Source organism: Hyperolius riggenbachi, chromosome 2, assembly GCF_040937935.1.
Source record: "Hyperolius riggenbachi isolate aHypRig1 chromosome 2, aHypRig1.pri, whole genome shotgun sequence".
Taxonomy (NCBI): domain Eukaryota; kingdom Metazoa; phylum Chordata; class Amphibia; order Anura; family Hyperoliidae; genus Hyperolius; species Hyperolius riggenbachi.
In genome coordinates this window covers 20,365,351-20,387,401 of record NC_090647.1, presented here as the reverse complement: position 1 = coordinate 20,387,401, position 22,051 = coordinate 20,365,351, and the positions used below count along the sequence as shown (strand labels likewise).

The 22,051-nt window shown below is 48.7% G+C and overlaps 1 protein-coding gene across 2 annotated transcripts in view; it reads left to right on the top strand.

The window, feature by feature from the left end:
• XNDC1N (XRCC1 N-terminal domain containing 1, N-terminal like) overlaps positions 1–22,051 on the top strand; it is a 44,861-nt gene that overhangs the window by 20,156 nt on the left and 2,654 nt on the right. The window contains exons 2-10 of one of the 2 annotated variants that reach the window (XM_068266537.1): positions 1,822–1,890; positions 9,472–9,610; positions 11,301–11,456; positions 11,975–12,138; positions 12,306–12,376; positions 15,244–15,452; positions 17,342–17,483; positions 18,611–18,717; positions 21,027–22,051. The exon at positions 21,027–22,051 is cut by the window's right edge and continues 2,654 nt beyond it. In XM_068266537.1, coding sequence (XP_068122638.1) covers positions 1,846–1,890; positions 9,472–9,610; positions 11,301–11,456; positions 11,975–12,138; positions 12,306–12,376; positions 15,244–15,452; positions 17,342–17,483; positions 18,611–18,717; positions 21,027–21,244 — 1,251 coding nt within the window. In that variant the 5' untranslated portion in view covers positions 1,822–1,845 and the 3' untranslated portion in view covers positions 21,245–22,051. Of the gene's footprint in view, positions 1–1,821; positions 1,891–9,471; positions 9,611–11,300; positions 11,457–11,974; positions 12,139–12,302; positions 12,377–15,243; positions 15,453–17,341; positions 17,484–18,610; positions 18,718–21,026 lie in introns of both variants that reach the window. The other variant, XM_068266536.1, reaches the window with a different exon arrangement.

Below are 22,051 nucleotides of genomic sequence, written 5' to 3'. Positions count from 1 at the left end.
ATGCAGAACGATCAGATCGTCCCCCCTTTTTCCCCCCTATGGGGATGATGTGCAGGTGGGGTCTGATCGCTCCTCCTGGCAGGCATCTTGCGGGGGGGGGGGGGGGGGCACCTCAAAGCCCCCCTCCGCGGCGAAATTCCCCCCTCCCTCTCCTACCTGCTCCCCCCCCCCCCCGGTAATCGGGGCTGCACAGGACGCTATCCGTCCTGTGCAGCCTGTGACATGATGTCCTCTGTCACATGGCGGCGATCCCCGGCCGTTGATTGGCCGGGGATTGCCGATCTGCCTTACGGCGCTGCTGCGCAGCAGCGCCGTACAATGTAAACAAAGGAGACATACGTCTCCTACGTTTACATTTAGTCTGCGAGCCGCGATCAGCGGCTCGCAGGCTATTCACGGAGACCCGCTCCGTGATCTAACAGGAAACGGCCGCTCGTGCGAGCGGCCTTTCCTGATTAATTAGGGAGGCACCTGGCGACGCAGATCTGCGTCGCTGGTCCTCCAGCTACCACTTTGCCGCCGCACAGTATGAGTGTGCGGTCGGCAAGTGGTTAACTTGCCCTTTAAAGAGACTCCGTAACAAAAATTGCATCCTGTTTTTTATCATCCTACAAGTTCCAAAAGCTAAATGTGTTCTGGCTTACTGCAGCACTTTCTACTATCACTATCTCTGTAATAAATCAATGTATCTTTCCCCTGTCAGACTTGTCGCCTGTGTCTGGAAGGCTGCCAAGTTCTTCAGTGTTGTGGTTCTGCTATGAACTCCCCCTTCCAGCCCCTCTATGCACACTGCCTGTGTATTATTTAGATTAGAGCAGCTTCTCTCTTCTCTCTTATCTTTTACAAGCTGGATAAATCGTCCTCTGAGCTGGCTGGGCTTTCACATACTGAAGAATTACAGACAAGGGCAAAGCTGTTTGCAGGAGAAAAACAAGCAGCCTGAAACTTCAGTGCATGAGAACTGCAGGGGGAAAGAAACACACAATGATCTCTTGAGATTCAAAAGGAAGGCTGTATACAGCCTGCTTATGTATGGATGTATTTTCTATGTGTGGACATACTGTACATCAACCTACTTCCTGTTTTGGTGGCCATTTTGTTTGTTTATAAACAAACTTTTTAAAACTGTTTTTAACCACTTTTAATGCGGCGAGGAGCGGCGAAATTGTGACAGAGGGTAATAGGAGATGTCCCCTAACACACTGGTATGTTTACTTTTGTGCGATTTTAACAATACAGATTCTCTTTAAAGAGACTTTGTAACGACAAAAAGATCCCCTGGGGGGTACTCACCTCGGGTGGGGGAAGCCTCAGGATCCTAATGAGGCTTCCCACGCCGTCCTCTGTCCCACGGAGGTCTCGCTGCAGCCCTCCGAACAGCCGGCGACTGTGCCGACTGTTCAATATTTACCTTTGCAGGCTCCAGCGGGGGCGCTGTGGCTGCTTTCGCTCCGAAGGAGGCGGAAATACCCGATCTCAGTCGGGTCCGCTCTACTGCGCAGGCGCCGGAGACTTGCGCCTGCGCAGTAGAGCGGACCCGACTGAGATCGGGTATTTCCGCCTCCTTCGGAGCGAAAGCAGCCAGAGCGCCTGCGCAGGAGCCTGCAAAGGTAAATATTACGTCACCGCTGTACGGAGGGCTACAGCGAGACCCCCGAGGGACGGCAGACGGCGTGGGAAGCCTCATTAGGATCCTGAGGCTTCCCCCATCCGAGGTGAGTACCCCCCAGGGGACGTTTTAACGTTACAGATTCTCTTTAAGCAGAAAATGGATCTCTGAAGTCAGATATGAAATTACTTCACACAACTTTTCCATTACAGATAAGCGATTGGGAATCCTGACAGATGGCGCCCATTAAGATCCAGCACATCGTCTCTTTCAGCTCTCAGGTAACCCCCACATCCAACCACCTGTCACGTTTTGTTTTAAAGAGGAACTCCAGTGAAAATAATGTAATAAAAAAAAAGTGCTTCATTTTTACAATAAATACGTATAAATGATTTGGTCAGTGTTTGCCCATTGTACAATCTTTCCTCTCCCTGATTTACATTCTGACATTTATCACATGGTGACATTTTTACTGCTGGTAGATGATGTAACTGCTGCTTGCATTTTTTGGTAGTTGGAAACCGCTGTGAACAGCTATTTCCCACAATGCATTGAAGTTCACAGACAGGAAACTGCCAGGACCATGGTCCTCACAGTCTCCTGTGGAAGGGGTTTCACCACAATATCAGCCATACAGCGCCCCCTGATGATCTGTTTGTGAAAAGGAATAGATTTCTCATGTAAAAGGGGGTATCAGCTACTGATTGGGATGAAGTTCAATTCTTGGTCACAGTTTCTTTTTAAAGCCGGTCTACAGGTAGATGGCCAAAGTCACAAATTAAATGTAGTTTATCTTAAAATGTTGTATTATCACCGACCAGTCCTGTGATTCAGATAACCCATTTATACAGCACAGCTTTCCCCTCTCTGCCTGTGAGCATCACAGTACCGCCCCCCAGCCAGCTGATTGGAGAACGTTTAACAGCAGCACACGTATGAGTCCTCATTATGCTCCTCCCTTCCCACTTGTAAACTGGTACATGTTGGCAGCACTGTGCAGCATACCAGAGCCTGATTGGCTCACAGGAAATTCCTCGTCCTGCCACCAAGTGCATAATATTCAGGGGATTACATGTAGCCAATATACAGTTCTTTCACTGTTTGTAAGATGTAGGCAATGGGATGCTGGTGAACAGGAGAATTCACAAGATTTCTCTCCTGCTTTGTGCAGTAATCTCAACCTGTCATCTGAAACCATAAAGCTGGCAGTACACTATTCAGTAACCAATCGATTATGTTTTTGATCGATATGATAAATTATCTTACAACAGACCAGCATTGCGGGACAATCCTTTGACTTCATCCCTTAATATTGGAGGTTCTCGGGGCATCAGTGTGCTCGTAAAGTGAGTGAATCATCATATTCAGAATCCAAATCGTTTATTTCACCAAGCATGATTGGGTCATGTCCGGGAATTTTGTTTGGCACAAACATAGCTCAGCACACCATATATACAATGCAAAACCATAACTAAAACAGTCCGTGGAGACTGAACACCAAAGAGGTAGTGACACAGTAGGGGTACAGTGCAGTTACAGTCCCTCGCAGACAGATTCTCCATAGCAGCAACTAGACTGAACCCAAGGGAGTACGTGGATGGAGTTCAAGAGGATGACAGCAGAGGGGAAGAAAGAGTTCTTGTGTCTTGCAGTCCTGGTGGAGATAGCCTGGAACGTCTGGCCTGATTGGAGCTGAATGAGGTAGTGGTGGCCCTGGTCAGAGGGATCGTTTGCAATCCTCAGTGCTCTAGAGCATAGTCTAGAGTTGTAGAGGAGATCAAGTGGAGGGAGAGGTTTCCCGATAACTCACTCCGCTGATCTGATGTCCCTCTGGAGTTTGTGTCTGTCGCTGGCGGAGGACCAGGATGGAGGAGCAGAGGACATATTCAGTGGCGGCGGAGTAGAAGCTCGTCAGGAGGTCCTCGGCCATACCGAACTTCTTCAGCTGGCGGAGGAAGAAGAGTATTTTCTGGGTTGGGTGGAGCCGGTGTTTGCTTTCCAGATTAGGTCATATGAGTTGGTAGTGCCCAGGAGGTAGACACTGGGTACTCCTGCCACTTCAGTACAAGATCGATGCTCTGTTCAACTAGTGAAACAATTACAAACACAAGGTTGTTTAGCACTCCATTTACATTGTAAATATTGTAGAGGCAGCAGAGTAACTATTGTGATACCAAGGTACAATAGGAGACAGAACACTGCCCATATGACCTGTAAGCTGCATATTGGATGGAAATGCGTGTGCCAGAATATATTCAACCACCTGCTCATGGCAAGAGACAGAGGAGAGTGCTCCATCCTCATACTGCTAGACCTTTCTGCAGCCTTTGACACAGTTGACCATGACATCTTGATAAACAGGCTACAGGAATACTGCGGCATTGATGGCATAGTTCTTCAGTGGTTCCAATCCTTCTTGAGTGGCAGAACCCACAAAGTGTCTATGGGGCCCTTCCTGTCCACCCCTGTATCACTTAAGTATGGGGTGCCCCAGGGCTCAATCCTCTCTCCCCTGCTTTTCACGATTTACATGTTACCGCTGGGAAAACTAATCCAAAAACATGGCCTGACATACCACTGCTATGCGGACAACACCCAACTATATCTTTCCTTCAAGCCTGGTGTGACAGACCCAACTCTAACTATAAACGCCTGCTTACGTGAACTACAGCAATGGATGAATGACAACTGGCTGAAACTAAATGCAGACAAAACTGAAGTCCTTCTGATTGGAGGGCAGAGCATGATAACAAAACAACTTAACTTGCAGTCTTCACCACTGGGAATAGGAGGCACGGATCTACGCAGCTCTGATCATGTGCGTAGCCTGGGAGTTCTAATTGATGGGGATGTAAACTTCAGAACTCACATCTCTGCTGTGGTGAAATCATCCTATTTTCATCACAAAAATTAAGCACCTCATCCCCCCCAGAAGATCTATGAGCCAGATTTATCAAGAGTGTCTGAGACAAAATATTAGTAGGTTTTTAGAAATCCGTGCAGAACTGTCTCAGACATCCTAAGAAATCATTAGATAGGCCTGAAACACACCAGAGGAGTTTTTCTGAGCGTTTTGAGTTTTTAAATCTGCTGCTAATGTTATCCTATGTGTCTGTGCACACTGGAGCAATGAGGTTTTGTAAAAAACCCCATAGCATTACATCGGGAAGAGCTTTTGAAACCTCTAAAAGCTCTTCCCAATGTAATGCTATGTTTTTTTTTTACAAAACCTCATTGCTCCAGTGTGCACAGACACATAGGATAACATTAGCAGCAGATTTAAAAACTCAAAACGCTCAGAAAAACTCCTCTGGCGTGCACCAGGCCATAGTGCAGATTCCTTCTACAACTGTGGTATAATAGGAGGAGCTAGGAAGGTCTCTCAGACAGTGCAGTGTGTCAGGGGAATTCCTGTTGCTGAGGTAACCAACACACCTGCTGTATTGATAGCAGCAGGCTCTGAGGAGGAATTCAGCAGGTGGGAGGAGCACATCACAAATCATGTCTAGCCTGCACTCTGCAATCATATCTAGCCTGCAGTTCTACATCTGTAGAACTGCTATCAAGCACTTCTTAATCTGCAGCAGTTTAGGAATGGATTTGCACTTTTCTTAACTGTAGTGCAGCTCTAGAAATTCATGCTAAATTGCCACTATTATCTAGGATTTAACCTCCTTAGCGGTATGGACGCATTGTTACGTCCATTACCGCCGGAGGTCGCCGCTCAGGCCCCGCTGGGCCGATTTGAATAATTTTTTTTTAAAAACACGCAGCAAGCACTTTGCTTGCTGCGTGTCTCACCCGATCGCCGCCGCCGATCCGCCGCGATGCAGGGCCACCCCAGGCGAGACCCCATGCGCTGCCTGGCCAATCAGTGCCAGGCAGCGCTGTGGGGTGGATCGGATACCCCTTTGACGTCACGACGTCGGTGACGTCATCCCGCCCTGTCGCCATGGCGACGGGGGAAGCCCTCCAAGAGATCCCGTTCTTTGGCTGGGGGGATGCCGCTGAGCAGCGGCTATCATGTAGCGAGACATTGTCTCGCTACAGGAAAAAAAAAAATGTAAAAACGTATTTGCTGCCCCCTGGCGGATTTTAATAAACCGCCAGGGAGGTTAAGAAGGTTCTTATTATCATGCAGAACTGTTCTCCCTGCTGGTTAGAACGGATTAAGAAGAAAAAAACTGTTGGTAATGCGTTGATAAATCTCCCCCTATCAACCTTAGTTCATGCCTTCATTACATCCTGACTGGACTATTGCAAATCTCTCTACACTGGCCTTCCACAGAAGGTTTTATACCGCCTAGAGCTGATACAGAATACTGCTGCCAGACTGCTAACCAACCAACCCCGTCACTGCCACATAACGCCAGTCCTGCACTCCCTTCACTGGCTACCTATAGAATGGAGGGTCCTATTCAAGATCGGCCTACTGACATTTAATTCACTAAATAATCTGGGCCCTGGATACATGAAAGATATGTTGCAGCTGCGTAGCAATCCCCGCATTCTCAGATCCACAGTTCCTAATAATCTAGTCATACCCAGAGTCCACTTGGAAACTTTTGGTCCCAGAGCCTTCTGGTCATGCTGCCCCTACGTTTTGGAACGCCTTACCTCAACAGATCAGGACAGCCCCATCCCTGGACGTGTTTAAATCCAGACTGAAACCCCACCTGCTCAGTTTGGCATTTGCAGAAATATAACTTTTGTTGTGTGAATACTTCATCCTACTACCAATTACTGAATCTGAGAGAGCCTAAGCGCTTTGAGTACCATGGGAGAAAAGCGCTATAGAAATGTTATTGTATTGTATTATAAAGCCGACTATTAACACATTTATTCTGATAGTCTGCTGGGAATCGATAGCATAGCATGTCAGATCAATTGTAATTTCCATCAATTTTTTCCAAAAATCAATCAAAATCATCGATCGATCTGTCTATTTTACAGTGATTTGCAAACTCTGCTCTCCATATGTTAAGGAACTACAAATCCCACAATGCATTTGCCTTTATGAATCATGACTGTGGCTGTCAGACTCCTGCAATGCATTGTGGGACTTGTAGTTCCTTAACAGCTGGATAGCCAAGTTTACAGACCACTGGATTAGATCAGCGCCCCATAGCAGTGTAACTCTGCTATTCGATTCATTAGATTTCATGCTGAAATCTATTGAAAGTCGATGACTCACTAATCAGATCCAGATCAGAAAGTAATCAGTCATTTTGCCACACTGGGTGGCAATCTGTGTATATCGTCATCTTTCAGGTACCAATACATCTAGCGATTTTGGTCTCTCTCTGATCGGAGAGAGATCTGTTGGTCGCCATAAACTACAGGTCGATTCCCGATTGATTTTAGCATGGAATCTTTCGGTAATCGGCCTCGTGACGCCGCCGCGCTGCCCCTTGCTGTGTCCCCCCTTATGTAAATGTACCCCCTCTTTCCCTGCATTAATAAATTACCTCTCCGCCACCCTCCTGACTCCTCTACCAGCTTCTTCCTGTTCTTGCCCCACGTGGTTGCCGGAGCAGAACCAGAAGAACCCGGCAGAGGAGTCCGGCAGGCGACTGAGAGGTCATTTTTTTAATGCAGGGGCACAAGGGGTACATTTGCATAAGGGGGGTTTCAATCGCGTTTGTCACTAGCGATTATCGCACACTGTTACTGCCACGCACCCGATCGAGCACGTGGGCCAGACATCTAGCAGCATTTCTGATTGATACATCATTATCGATCAGGCATGCTTTTGGCAGCAACGATTTTCATCCAATTTGATAATTATCGAATCAGATGGTCTATTGGCCGCTAAATCAGTAGATGTATGGGTACCTTAAACGCACGTACACACGCCGTATTGTTGCAAACGACGGGTCCGTCAGACCCTCCCGCGGGGTGGTTCTGCCGACAGTAGGATGTGTGTACGTGCTGTCTGCAGACTGATAAGACTGTTTTCTTATCAGTCTGCCGACAGCCTGTACTCGCGTACTACCATCGGCAGAACGACCGCCAAGCGAGAGGGTCTGACGGACGTGTAATTTGTAACAATATGGCGTGTGTACGCGCCTTAAAGAGACTAATGGCCCATACTCACGGGCAACTTTTCTTCACCGTCGCTAGCACATAGGAGCGTGTGCGCAACAGTTCGGTGACAGCTCGTCGCCACGTCCCTCCGCGTACACACGCGGAAGAGGGATCAGCGGTGCGACGGAAGCTGTCGCCGACGTTCCTACTCCCCCCCCCCCCCCCCGCAGGAAGCTCTGTGTTCTCTAGAGAGGTTGCTGTCGCTAGTCCGCATACTGACGCGGACTAGCGAATGTTGCGGCGGCAACTGTCGCCAGGCGATTGACCGTGCCAATCGCCTGGGGACAGGAGCGACGGTTCGGGGTGCGCGCCCGTGTTGCGCCTCATACTCACGGGCGACCTGTCGCGCAACATGCGCGGGCCGCGTGTTGCGGCGACAATTGTAGCCCGTGAGTATGGGCCATAACAAATATAGTTTCCCTGGGGGGGTACTCACCTCGGGAGGGGGAAGCCTCAGGATCCCAATGAGGCTTCCCCCACTCCTGTAGCTGCAGACAATCCAGTGCTGGCTCCCCCAAAGTGTCCCGTAATCCTCCCTCGACAAGTGATTTATTTACCATCCCTGGCTCCAGCGGGGGCGCTGTTGCGGCTTTCTGCATGGAGATAGGTTGAAATAGCCAATCTATGTCAAGTCCGCTCTACAATGCAGGCGAAGGAGACTTGCGCCTGCACAGTAGAGCGGCCCGACATCAATCAGCTATTTCCACCTATCTCCGAACGGAGAGCGATACTGCGCCTGCGCTGGAGACGGGAAGGTAAATATTTACATCCCCGCTGTTCCGGGAGTTTTATCCCCGCCGCCGTAGGACACAGGAGGACGGGGGAAGCCTTTATAGGATCCGGTGGCTTCCCCCACCCGAGTTGAGTACCCCCCGGGGGAACTTTTTCTCGTTACAGGTTTTCTTTAAGAGTAAAGCCTTGTACAAGCCTCAGTAATCTGGCCTTTACCAATCATCAGTTGATTGTTAAGGCGATAGTTACACATTATTGTTGAAAAAAGACATCCGTCCATCAAGTCCAACCAAAAAGAAAATCTCTGTCTTGAACCCGTACATATCCCAGTTGATCCAGGGCAAGGTGAAAAAACACCCCACAGGCTTGGGCCAATTAACCTTAAAAGGGAAAAATTCCTTCCATCCTTCTCCTTTCTGCCCCCCGTATCTTACCTAAAAGACCCCTGGGATCCTCTTCCGGGTTGCCGGAGTTTGGCTTTACGGCGCAGGCCAGGCTGTGCGCAACCTACAGCGAGCGCCAGTGCCAGGAGCGCTCTGCACATGCGTATGAAAATGGGGACCAGAGCCGGGACAAGGTCCTCCAGCACCCAAGGCTGAGACAGCAAAGTGCGCCCCTCCATTCCTCCCACCCCAGCTGTCACACACTGATTGCTATTAGACTAAGAGGCGCCCCAGGGCCCACAACCTCCCCAACACCTTAATATCTAGTTATCTGGCTTGCAATCACTGCCATGTATCCCCTTTTCTTATTCCTCTCTGCTTCAAACACAATAGGAGAATGATAGCTGAGTGAGCTGTGTGCCTCCTCCTACACTGCGCCCTGAGGCTGGAGCCTCTGCCTCGGCTCAGCCCTGCGTGGGAGCGATAAGCCTGGGTTTATTTTGTCACTTGTTTTTAATTCTTATTCTATTTCTGTAATAAGAGTCTGAATGATCCTTTCTGATTAAATTGCTCATGCAGGAAGAGGAGAGTTACTGGGCAGTGTGTACTTTAGAGCATGTATTGGATTTCTGATTGGATGTGCTGTCCTCTCGGTTTCAGGATCCCAAGCACCCTGTAGACAACCTGCTGACTGATGACCACATCCAGCCGTGGCTGAGCTGCCCCCGGGACCGCAGCCGTCAGCTGAAGGTGGAGCTGCAGTTGGAGCATGCCTGTCACATTGCTTATATCGATGTTGGTGAGTTGGTGGGAAACGTCTATCGTTCCTGTGTGGTCATAGCTGTGCTGCCGGTTCAGCATTCCTGTGTGGTCATAGCCGCTGCCGGTTCAGCGTTCCTGTGTGGTCATAGCCGCTGCTGGTTCAGCGTTCCTGTGTGGTCATAGCTGTGCTGCCGGTTCAGCATTCCTGTGTGGTCATAGCCGCTGCCGGTTCAGCGTTCCTGTGTGGTCATAGCCGTGCTGCCGGTTCAGCGTTCCTGTGTGGTCATAGCCACTGCCGGTTCAGTGTTCCTGTGTGGTCATAGCCGCACTGCCGGTTCAGCGTTCCTGTGTGGTCATAGGTGCTGCTGGTTCAGCGTTCCTGTGTGGTCATAGCCGCTGCTGGTTCAGCGTTCCTGTGTGGTCATAGCCGCTGCTGGTTCAGCGTTCCTGTGTGGTCATAGCCGCGCTGCCGGTTCAGCGTTCCTGTGTGGTCATAGCCACTGCCGGTTCAGCGTTCCTGTGTGGTCATAGCCGTGCTGCCGGTTCAGCGTTCCTGTGTGGTCATAGCCGCGCTGCCGGTTCAGCGTTCCTGTGTGGTCATAGCTGCGCTGCCGGTTCTGTTCCGCTATGCGTTTGTGTCAGAATATCCGGCTGATTTCCAGGACTGAGGGTGCCCATTAATGGTACAATTTACCAAACGATTTTGAAAATATTTTCATATTTTTATTTTCAGTTGTATAGTTGTATTAGTTTTTTTTTAATAACATTGCATCATTCTCTAATACTTGCAGTTTACACATTAAACTCAACTTTTTAAATGATTTCACAGAGCAGGCTAGTGAACTTTCCTCTGCAGAAAAAAAAAATACAGCGCCAGATAATAAGCTTCAGAAGACAGAGCTCTCTGCCACTTTGAAAGTCAGGGAGATGTCAGTGGCTCTTTTGCATAGATAACAACTGGAGTACTCTTCCTGTACTGGAAACAATATTAGACTCATATCTCTGCTGCTCATGTTTTATTTCTTAGCTGTACTACATGGACTTCTGTTCTTTTATCTTTGTCCAAAGATTCATAAAAGATTACAACGTCCTCCAGGCCGCCCTGTAGTGTCGGGCACAGATTCAGTTCTAGCCCCTCTCACTGAGCACTTGGACTACTTGCTTCCACCGTATGTGTTTGCACAAAAATCTTACTTGAGAGACACGGCTATGTTTTTGGAGATTATCTCCAAATTACAAGATATCCCATGTGATTGCTTGCTCTTCACCATGAATAGGGAAAGCCTCTACACCTCCATCCCACATGATTTTAAGCAATACAAGTTGCCTGGCTGTCCTGCTGATCCTCTGCCTCTAATACTTTTATCCATAGCCCCTGAACAAGCATGCAGCAGATCAGGTGTTTCTGACATTATTGTCAGATCTGACTAGATGCTTGTTTCTGGTGTGATTCAGACACTACTGCAGCCAAATAGAACAGCAGGTCTGCCAGGCAACTTGTATTGTTTAGAAGAAAATAAATATGGCAGCCTCCATGTACCTCTCACTACAGTTGTCCTTTAGCTTCCGCTATAACTATGTAGGTCAAAGCTGAGCGTTCCTTATATAAGCATTGTTGCGTCACTCTACGTCACTGTTGGACTGGTTTACTTTCAGATAAGGGGTGTCTCCAATGTTTTGTAATTTTTTGGCCACTCAATGAATGTCTCGTGGTGTTTTCTTTGCAGGTAACAGTGGCTCCGCCTTCTTTCAGATTGATGTCGGGCGCTCCAGCTGGCCTCTGGACAAACCCTTCGTCACTCTCCTGCCAACAGCCACCCTGATGTCCCCGGCGGACTCCAGGCTGAGGAAGAACGCTCGGGGGGTCCGCATGTTTAAACAAAGTAAGCTGGAAACTTAAAGAGACACTGAAACGAAAAAAAATATATGATATAATGAATTGTACAGTATGTGTAGTACAGATAATTACTAGAACATTAGTAGCAAAGAAAATATTCTCATATTTTTATTTTCAGTTATAGAATGTTTTTTATAGCATTGCATCATTCTCTAATATTTGCAGTTTATACACTACTCAACATTCTAAATGATATTACAGAGCAGGCCAGTGAACTATTGACCTGTCCTCTGGAGAGAAAAAGAAAATACAGTGACTGACAGTTGAGATAATAAGCTTCAGAAGTCAGAGCTCTCTGACCGTGAATTGGAACGCAGCGTGGGACGTGCCGTGTGACGGATTAAAGCAGAAGGCTCCTGGGTAAGTTTAACCTATTCGGAATTCATCCGTTGCTCATCACTGTAGGGAATCTGTCAGAACATTCACTGCGATGTATTATACCACTGACTCTGCTCAGCACTGAATGGATACAGCCGGCTTTATCTCCGCCTTTGTCCCGCGCAGGTGACTTCCTGGCAGAGGCAGCCGACGAGAGGTGGGACCGCCTCCGCATCACCTGCAGCCAGCCCTTCAACAAGCAGGAGCAGTTCGGCCTGTGCTTCCTACGCATCCGATCTGCGATGGATGAAGAGGAGCAGAGTCACACGAAAGGGGCGGTCCTTCATCAGGTATTACTCATCAGGGCAGTGCTTCAATGTCGATATCGGATTGTTATCTGGTTGTGTGGACTGGTGAACCACACAGCGATATTGCCGACAGCTGGGTGAAGCCACCTGGTAGGAGGAGGCACCACAGCACCATACATGACATTAATATGCTGTCTCTCTTCCAGCAGGGCGGTGAGGTTGCGGCACTGGGCGGCGCCCCACCTGAGAGGCTGAAGACAGAGGAGGATTCTGGGACATGGTAACGTCAGTCAGGGGTCCGATGTAATAATCTTCTGGCATTTGTATGAAGTGGCTCATTGTAGAACCCTGTGTATAAGGCAGGCAGCTATCACCTGTCGGAATCAGGACTAAATCTCCAGGGCCTCCACGGCTGCAGCTGAGCGGTGCATACTGTTGCTATGGGGAGGAGAAATGACTGCTGAGCACATGACAGAGCAGCCTCTGGTCGGCAGGGTAATGGGGGGAACCATGTGCTCTGGGTTAATGCCAGTGAAGAAATATGATAAGAAGCAGATGAGTGGTGGGAGGAGCCAGTGTAGAGAGGAGCAGCCCATGAGTAGTGGTGTGGGCAGGCAGGGTAGAGATTTACAGAGTGGAGTGGTGGGAGGAGCCAGTGTAGACATTTGCAGGGAGGGCCAGTGTAGACATTTGCAGAGAATGAATAGTGGGAGGAGCCAGTGTAGAGGGTAGTAGCACATGAGTTGTGTAGGGAGGCAGGGTAGAGATTTACAAAGAATGACTAGTAGGAGGAGTGGAGTGGTGGTAGGAGCCAGTTTAGACATTTGCAGAGAATGAAAAGTAGGAGGAATGGTGGGAGGAGCTAGTGTAAAAAGGGGAAGCACATGAGTAGTGATATGGCTAGGCATGGTAGAGATTTGCGGAGTGGTGGGAGGTCCTGGTGTAGACATTTTCAGAGAATAAATAGTGGGAGGAGCAGAGTGATGGGAGGAGTCTGAGTAGAGAGGAGTAGCACATGAGTAGTGGTATTGGGAAGCAGGGTAAAGATTTGCAAAGTGGAGTGGTGGGAGGAAACAGTGTTGACATTTACAGAGTGAATGAATATTAGGAGGAGCAGAGTGGTGGGAGGAGCCAGTGTAGAGAGGCGTAGCACATGAGTAGTATATGGAGGCAGGGTAGAGATTTTCAGGGAGTGGTGGGAGGAGCCAGTGTAGATACAGTGGCTTGCAAAAGTATTCGGCCCCCTTGAAGTTTTCCACATTTTGTCACATTACTGCCACAAACATGTATACATTTTATTGGCATTCCATGTGAAAGAGCAATACAAAGTGGTGTACACGTGAGAAGTGGACCAAAAATCATACATGATTCCAAACAGTTTTTTTTTTACAAATAAATAACTGCAAAGTGGGGTGTGCATAATTATTCAGCCCCCTGAGTCAATACTTTGTAGAACCACCTTTTGCTGCAATTACAGCTGCCAGTCTTTTAGGGTATGTCTCTACCAGCTTTGCACATCTAGTGACTGAAATCCTTGCCCATTCTTCTTTGCAAAACAGCTCCAGCTCAGTCAGATTAGATGGACAGCGTTTGTGAACAGCAGTTTTCAGATCTTGCCACAGAATCTCGATTGGATTTAGATCTGGACTTTGACTGGGCCATTCTAACACATGGATATGTTTTGTTTTAAACCATTCCATTGTTGCCCTGGCTTTGTGTTTAGGGTCATTGTCCTGCTGGAAGGTGAACCTCCGCCCCAGTCTCAAGTCTTTTGCAGACTCCAAGAGGTTTTCTTCCAAGATTGCCCTGTATTTGGCTTCATACATCTTCCCATCAACTCTGACCAGCTTCCCTGTCCCTGCTGAAGAGAAGCAACCCCAGAGCATGATGCTGCCACCACCATATTTGACAGTGGGGATGGTGTGTTCTGAGTGATGTGCAGTGTTAGTTTTCCGCCACACATAACGTTTTGCATTTTGGCCAAAAAGTTCCATTTTGGTCTCATCTGACCAGAGCACCTTCTTCCACACGGTTGCTGTGTCCCCCACATGGCTTGTGGCAAACTGCAAACGGGACTTCTTATGCTTTCTGTTAACAATGGCTTTCTTCTTTCCACTCTTCCATAAAGGCCAACTTTGTGCAGTGCATCACTAATAGTTGTCCTATGGACAGAGTCTCCCACCTGAGCTGTAGATCTCTGCAGCTCGTCCAGAGTCACCATGGGCCTCTTGACTGCATTTCTGATCAGCGCTCTCCTTGTTTGGCCTGTGAGTTTAGGTGGATGGCCTTGTCTTGGTAGGTTTACAGTGCCATACGCCTTCCATTTCTGAATGATTGCTTGAACAGTGCTCCTTGGGATGTTCAAGGCTTTGGAAATATTTTTGTAACCTAAGCCTGCTTTAGATTTCTCAATAACTTTATCCCTGACCTGTCTTGTGTGTTCTTTGGACTTCACGGTGCTGTTGCTCCCAATATTCTCTTAGACAACCTCTGAGGCTGTCACAAAGCAGCTGTATTTGTACTGACATTAGATTACACACAGGTGCACTCTATTTAGTCATTAGCACTCATCAGGCAATGTCTATGGGCAACTGACTGCACTCAGACCAAAGGGGGCTGAATAAATATGCACACACCACTTTGTAGTTATTTATTTGTAAAAAATGTTTGGAATCATGTATGATTTTCGTTCCACGTCTCACGTGTACACCACTTTGTATTGGTCTTTCATGTGGAATTCCAATAAAATTGATTCATGTTTGTGGCAGTAATGTGACAAAATGTGGAAAACTTCGAAGGGGGCCGAATACTTTTGCAAGCCACTGTATTTGCAGAGAATGAATAGTAGGAGGAGCAGAGTGTTGGGAGAAGCCAGTGCAGAGGTGAGTAGCACATGAGTAGTGGGAGGAGCCAGTGTAGAAAGAAGCCACAGATTAGTGAAGTGGTAAGTCTGGATGCAGCGTTTATGGTAAGCTGTAGAGATGAAGGTCCCATTGAGAGAATGGCAGATAGGAGGATGTTGCTGAGAGATGTGATGTCATTCCTTCTCTGTTTATGGATTGGTTATTTTCCCCCCAGGCTTCTGCTACCCGGTATGGCGGTCTCTATTCTCTATGCGTTTCTATGTCCCTCTCTGTGTATCTGCAGGAACCCCATAGAGGAGAAGCTGAAGGAGAAGCTACATCAGGCGATGTCCCCCGCACGCTCCCCTGTCCTCAGCCGCACGGCCCGCATGCTGCTAACTGCCACTAAATCACGGAAACGCCCCCTTCCACCCGGCAGGTCGCCCACTCCACCCATCCCCCTCCATCCAGGAGGGAGCAGCAACCAGCAAGATGGCAGCCCCGTGTCTTCTGGTGAGTCTGATGGGATAGGCGAGGCTGAACGCTGCGTTTGTAGTTCATTTGTGGTGGGGTACGGAGAGATGGGCAAAAGGGCGCCGGACATCTGGGCAGTAATGTGAATTACGGCTATAGTGGTGCTCAGAGGGTAGTTTGGGCGCTGGCGATAGACAGAGCCCAAATTACGGGAGTCCATGGCGGCCAGGAGGGGGAATAGTAATTAACATTGCTGGGACTTTTGCAGAAGCAAGGTGAGACGTTTTCAGCTTCACCCTGTGCCTAAAATTTCCACTGCCATTTTTCGGATGTATGCAGGTATTGCCCTCCTTGGCTAGCGCTTTAATTACAGCGCAGGTAGATTTGGATGCAGCTGCCGCCACCATAGGCTGTAATAGGAATTACAGCTATAGCAGCACACACAGAGTAACTCCGGCACCATCAGAAGACAGAGCTGAAAGAAAATCTGTACTGAAAAATCTCCCCTGGGGGGTACTCACCTCGGGTGGGAGAAGCCTCCGGATCCTATTGAGGCTTCCCCCGTCCTCCTCCATCCCACGGCGGCGGCGAAAATCCTCCCGGAGCGGCGACAATGTAAATATTTACCTCCCGGGTTACAGCGCAGGCACAGTATCCGCTCTTCCCACAGAGATAGGTGAAAATAGCCGATCTCCGTCAGGCCGCTCTACTGCGCAGGCGCAAGTCTTCTGCACCTGCGCAGTAGAGCGGACCTGACGGAGATCGGCTATTTTCACTTATCTCCGTCAGAAGAGCCGCAACAGCGCACCCACTGCAGCCAGAAAAGGTAAATATTGCACAGGCTATCGGATTTGTCGACTGTGCGTTCCGTGGGCTGCAGCGAGACCATCGTGGGACACAGGAGGATGGGGGAAGCCTGGATAGGGTCCAGAGGCTTCCCCCTACTGAGGTGAGTGCCCCCCAGGGGAACTTTTTTTCAGTACAGATTTTCTTTAAGTTACTTTTAAAACACTATAATTCAGCCTCCAGCAATTGCTGGAAGCTGAATTATTTCATTCCCCACCATCCATGGCGCAGTATTTAAAGCGCCTGGGAACTTGTGCAGCAGCAGGATCAGCGATATACTGGCTGTATCCTGCGCCCAAGTCTCCCGGCGCCGATTTTATATGTATCTCTCCTTGGTGCTATTAACCTAGAGGCCTCTTTTACACTTGCCTTGCAGGGTAACGCAACGACAACACAAGTCAGGAAGAGTATAAGATGTAGGCAATGTAATTTTTATAATTTGTGGAAAGCAACATGGCCACCCCCATGACATAGAGACAGCATGGCCGCCTTCATGACCTGGTGACAAAAGGCCGTCCTCTTGAAATAGAGAGAACATGGCCACCGTCATGACATAGTGCCAAACTGGCCACCTTCGTGTCATAGTTACAAGATGGCTGGCCTTGTGACATAGAGACAAGATGGCCACTCCCATGACCTGGTGACAAAATGACTGTCCTCATCACATAGACAACATGGCCACCCTCATGACCTAGTTGCAAAAGGCCATCCTCTTGAAATAGAGACCACATGGCCACTTTCATGACATAGTGACAAGATGACTGCCCTTGTGACATAGAGACAAGACGACTGCCCTTGTGACAAAGAGTCAAGATGGCTGCACTCATGGCATAGAGACAAGATGGCTGTACTCATGGCATAGAGACAAGATGGCTGTACTCATGTCATAGAGACAAGATGGCCGCCCCATTATGCAAAGAAAATGTACTATGCAGCTCCAGCCAGCTAGGTAAGAAGGCAATGAGGGTTAGTGAAGCAATGATATAAGGTTGTGTAGAACATGGCAGAAATTAGGTCACGTAAAAAAGGGATGTTTAGTTCAGGTTTGCTGTAAACGCCTGTTTGTTTTTTGCATGTTGCAGGTTCATGTCCAGAGACCTCTGTGACACCAGGCAGGCCTTCACCTAATGAGCGGGGGAAACAGGTCGGCAGAGGCAGGCCTTCAAGTGAGCGGGGAAACCAGGTCGGCAGAGGCAGGCGTAAATCTGGGCGGACCCGAGGGAGGTAAGCCTTTCTGAAAGACTGAACTGTGTTTCTACACACATTGCGCACACTAATATATGATGTACCTGTGTACCTGGGTCTTTGATGATCGTTATTAGAGATGGCAAATAATTTCAGGTTCATGCAGAATTATGCTAATTTATGCAAGTTGAAAATGGACTAATCAGATGATGCCAAGGTAGAATCTGATTGGTCCATTTTTAAAGTGTAACTGAGATGGAGCCCCTTTAACCATTTACACATACCTGGGGCTTCCACCAGCCCCCCCGTCTGATCGATCCCTTGTCATCCTCAGGCATCTTCTTCGCCCGCAACTGGCCCTGGAAAATCCACCAGTTGGGTCCTGTCACCACGAGCTTTCTGTCCCTATGCAGTTTTACTGCACAGGCGCAGAACGCTCCAGGCGACGTGTATGGAACAGGAGCACATGCGCAGCCAAGCCGCGCATGTGCAATTGGCCCCGGACCGGAGGACTTTCGGGGGCCAGTTGCGGACGAACGGGGAGCCGGAAGAGGACGATGAGGGAGCTATCAGGCTGGAGGGGGCTGGAGGAAACCCAGGTATGTATGTTTTGGGTTTATTCGCCCATCTAAGGTTCCCTTTAAGCCGAGGAGTCATCTAGCTGCCTATACTAAAGGAGAAGAGGGGAGGAGTCATCTAGACAAGTCAATTACCAGCTTGGGAATTGCATGTCGAGTACGTTTGTTCGCATTTTCCATTAGTGATTTTTCCCTGCGATTTTAAACTGCTCCACATTCAGCTTAATTCTTTGTGCCTCTTTATTAAATTAATTGTGCCGCAACCCAAAAGATTGCGTACGTTCGTGGAAAATTGCACGCAGGAAACACGATGAGAAATGTAGAGCACCACACATCACCAGAAATGCCCACAAAATTCTGCCACCACTATAACAGTATGTAGGAAGGACAGGCAGTGTGTGTCTAGACACGTTTGGCTGCAGTCGGTGTTAATGGACCGTCGCCCATCAGTCAGCCAATGACGGGCCGTCATCAGTGAGAGAGACACAGCTGTATCCTCTTCCTGCATGAGCTGCCCCCAAATCACCTCTGTTATGCCTCTAGGGTGTTCCCTCTGGATAATATGTAACGTTTCCCTGTTATTGTCAGAGGCAGAAGACCGTCTGATCCGCAGAGAAGAGGAGCCGACAGCCCCGGCGATGCACAGCGCCTCCTGGAGGCCGAAACAGGCTTAAGCTGCTGTCCAATCTGCTCAGGTAAGAAACATTTATATCTAAAGGCGATAATCCCTTAACCCCCTTGGCGTTATGATTCTTTACGGATTTTAGGGCCTAAAAGCGGTGCAATTTTTTTGCACCCTTTCAGACCCTAAAACCTGGAAAAAATCCTGCTGCCAGGGAGATCTGCAGCAGTTCTGCAATCACTCACCTCCCTGGCTCCAGTGCTGCAGTAATGCCTCCATCCTCCGGGTGGCACTGCAACCCTAAAGTAATATTGCCGGCTGTCGTCATGACTACAGCCGGCAATCTCACCAGGGAGGAGAGGAAGAAGAATGGCGTCCGACGTCGGGATCCCTGGGAGGTATGTAGAAACGCTCCCGCTAGCGCGCGTTGCTCTGCACACAGCCTCCGGGGGCTACCCCGAGCAGAGGTCGGGATTACCGCCCCGACCCTAGCTGGGGATTACCGCCAAGGAGGTTAAAGGACAATTGAAGAGAGAGTTATATGGAGGCTGCAATATGTTTTTCTTGTTAAACAATACTGGTTGCCTGGCAGCCCTGCTGATATATTTGGCTGCAGTAGTGTCTGAATCACACCAGAAACATGCATGCAGCTAATCTTGTCAGATCTGACAATAATGTCAGAAACACCCTGATCTGCTGCATGCTTGTTCAGGGGCTGTGGCTAAAAAAGTATTAGAGGCAGAGGATTAGCCGGACAGTCAGTAACTGGTATTGATTAAAAGGAAATAAATATGGCAGCCTCCGTATCCCTCTCACTTCAGTTGTCCTTTAAAGTGAACCTTAAGCCAGAAAAAAAAAATGAGTTTTACTCACCTGGGGCTTCTACCAGCCCCCTGCAGCAGTCCTGTGCCCTCGCAGCCACTCACTAATCCTCTGGTCCCCCGCTGCCAGCTAGTTTAGTTTTTGCCGACAGGCCCGTCAGGACTGGCCACGCGTATCTTTTTCCGCATTCCCGACTGTAATTAGCGCTATTGCGGGCCGCAACGCGTTCAAAAATACGCGTTGCCACTTATCTATGCGTGCGTAATGCGGCAACGCGTATTTTTGTACGCGTTGCGGCCCGCAATAGCGCTAATTACAGTCGGAAATGCGGAGAAAGATACGCGTGGCCAGTCCTGACGGGCCTGTCGGCAAAAACGAAACTAGCTGGCAGCGGGGGACCAGAGGATTAGTGAGGGGCTGCGAGGGCACAGGACTGCTGCAGGGGGCTGGTAGAAGCCCCAGGTGAGTAAAACTCATTTTTTTTTTTCTGGCTTAAGTGTCTCTTTAACAACTGGATGAGCACCATCAGTACTTGTCAATATATTTTTACTGACTATCATTAAAGTGTACCAGAGACCATATGAAATAGTTTTATACATACCTGGGGCTTCCTCCAGCCCCATGCACATGGATCGCTCCCACGCCGCCATCCTCCGCCTTATGTATCGCCGGTACCGGGTCCCGTATCTTCGCCCAGTCACGGCCAGTCTGCACAAGAGAAGTGCGCTCTCTACGTATCTCTCCAGTAGGTGCCGGAGAGATACATAGAGAGCTTTCTAAATATGTAGTATTTCGACAGTTTAGCCTGTCTAATTCCCCCTAATCTGTGACTAATCACAACTGTGCGGTCCAAGCGGCAGTCACGTGATTACAAACACTTCCTCCTTCCGGGTTGAAGGAGGAAGTGTTTGTAGTCGTGACGAGCTTGGAACGCATCGTGGTAGGCGCCGAGGGACGGAGCTAAGAAGATGCATGATGGGTAAGATTAACCCCCCCTTGCCCACCTGCACAGGTGATTTAATTAACTGGATGAAATCCGAATAACACCTATTCAGATTTCATCCGAAGTCGTTATTTGAGCATGCCTGGCTGTTGCTTATATTTTAGTGCAGAGAGGAGGTTTGTGCGTCAGGCGATCCCTGCTGTACAGTGCTACGGAAGATGTTGGCGTTGAATACAAAATAATAATAAAATATAATTTTATACTTTAATAAATCCATCCAGAAACTAAATGAAGTCCCCGGATATACTGCACGTATTGCATATTGAGGACCTGTGTGTGTATATGTGATATACACAATGATGAGTGAGCAGTGTTACTCTCGTGTGAGCAGTCTGATCAGGTGACAGATTTAGCTGTTTTGACTTGCTGGCTACCATCTTGTGTTGCTTTTCTTTCCTAAAGCAGGAAGTAATCCCAGCCAATCAGAGCCTTACAAACCTGTCACCTGATCAGACGGTGCCCATGATGCTCCGCCTCCATGGTTCCGCTCCACACACGCAGCACCGTTATATTATTATGAGGGAAGATATTCACTGAGTGTTTCTTCTCCTCCTCAGAGTACTATCCTGCGGATTTCCTCCCTGCACACGCCTCTTCCTGTGGAGAGATCTCTGAGCCGCCCCATGTCCTCCTGTCCTCTTCCGATGATGACGACTCCTGGGATGACCTCCAGCAGAGTTATGAAGCCCCCAGCTCCTGGGTCACCTGTCCGCTGTGTTCCTTCCGGTTCCGGAGTGAGGAGATCGAGTCCCACGCCAGCACGTGTGGAGAGTGAAGCTCTGTGTGCCGTCTGGAGGGACAGTTTAATGGTTTCTCACGATGAAGTCATGTGACCGAGCGTTGGGATCAGATTATTATCACGGCCGGCACTGAACGTAGACACTCCAGTCACTTCTGCAGCCGAATGCTGTTGGGTGAAATGACCAGTAAGCCCCATCAGTGGACCCTGGGCCATTTCTGCTCTGCGGGGATCTGGGGCGTGGTCCACAGATAGTAGATGTCCCACCAGGAATGGTCACCCTGTTGTTACCTGTCCAACTTCTGTTTTGGTGACTTTAAGCTTATACCGAGGTAGGGTTAGACATCTTCATATGATCAATAATGCAGTTTACTTGCACATATAAAGTGAAGACAACATTCTACAAGAAAATAAGTGTAAAATACATATATAGTCCTAGTTAATCAGCACTCAACCAGCAGTCTCAACCAACCGTTACTTGGGGGGGCGTGCCTCTCACTAATACAGAGCAGCGTGCAGCGGAAGACAACATCTTCTCCGCATTGTGCAAGTAGCGTGATATGCAGCATATAAGTGTTGCTGTGGTAACGCGCTTTACAGTTGTTAACTGAGAGGTATACGGAGGCTGCCATATTTATTTCCTTTTAAACAATACCAGTTGCCTGTCAGCCCTGCTGGTCTATTTGGCTGCAGTAGTGTCTGAATCACACCAGAAACAAGCATGCAGCTAGTCTTGTCAGATCTGGCAATAATGTCAGAAACACCTGATCTGCTGCATGCTTGTTCAGGGTCTATGGCTAATAGTATTAGAGGCAGAGGATCAGCAGGACAACCAGGCAACTG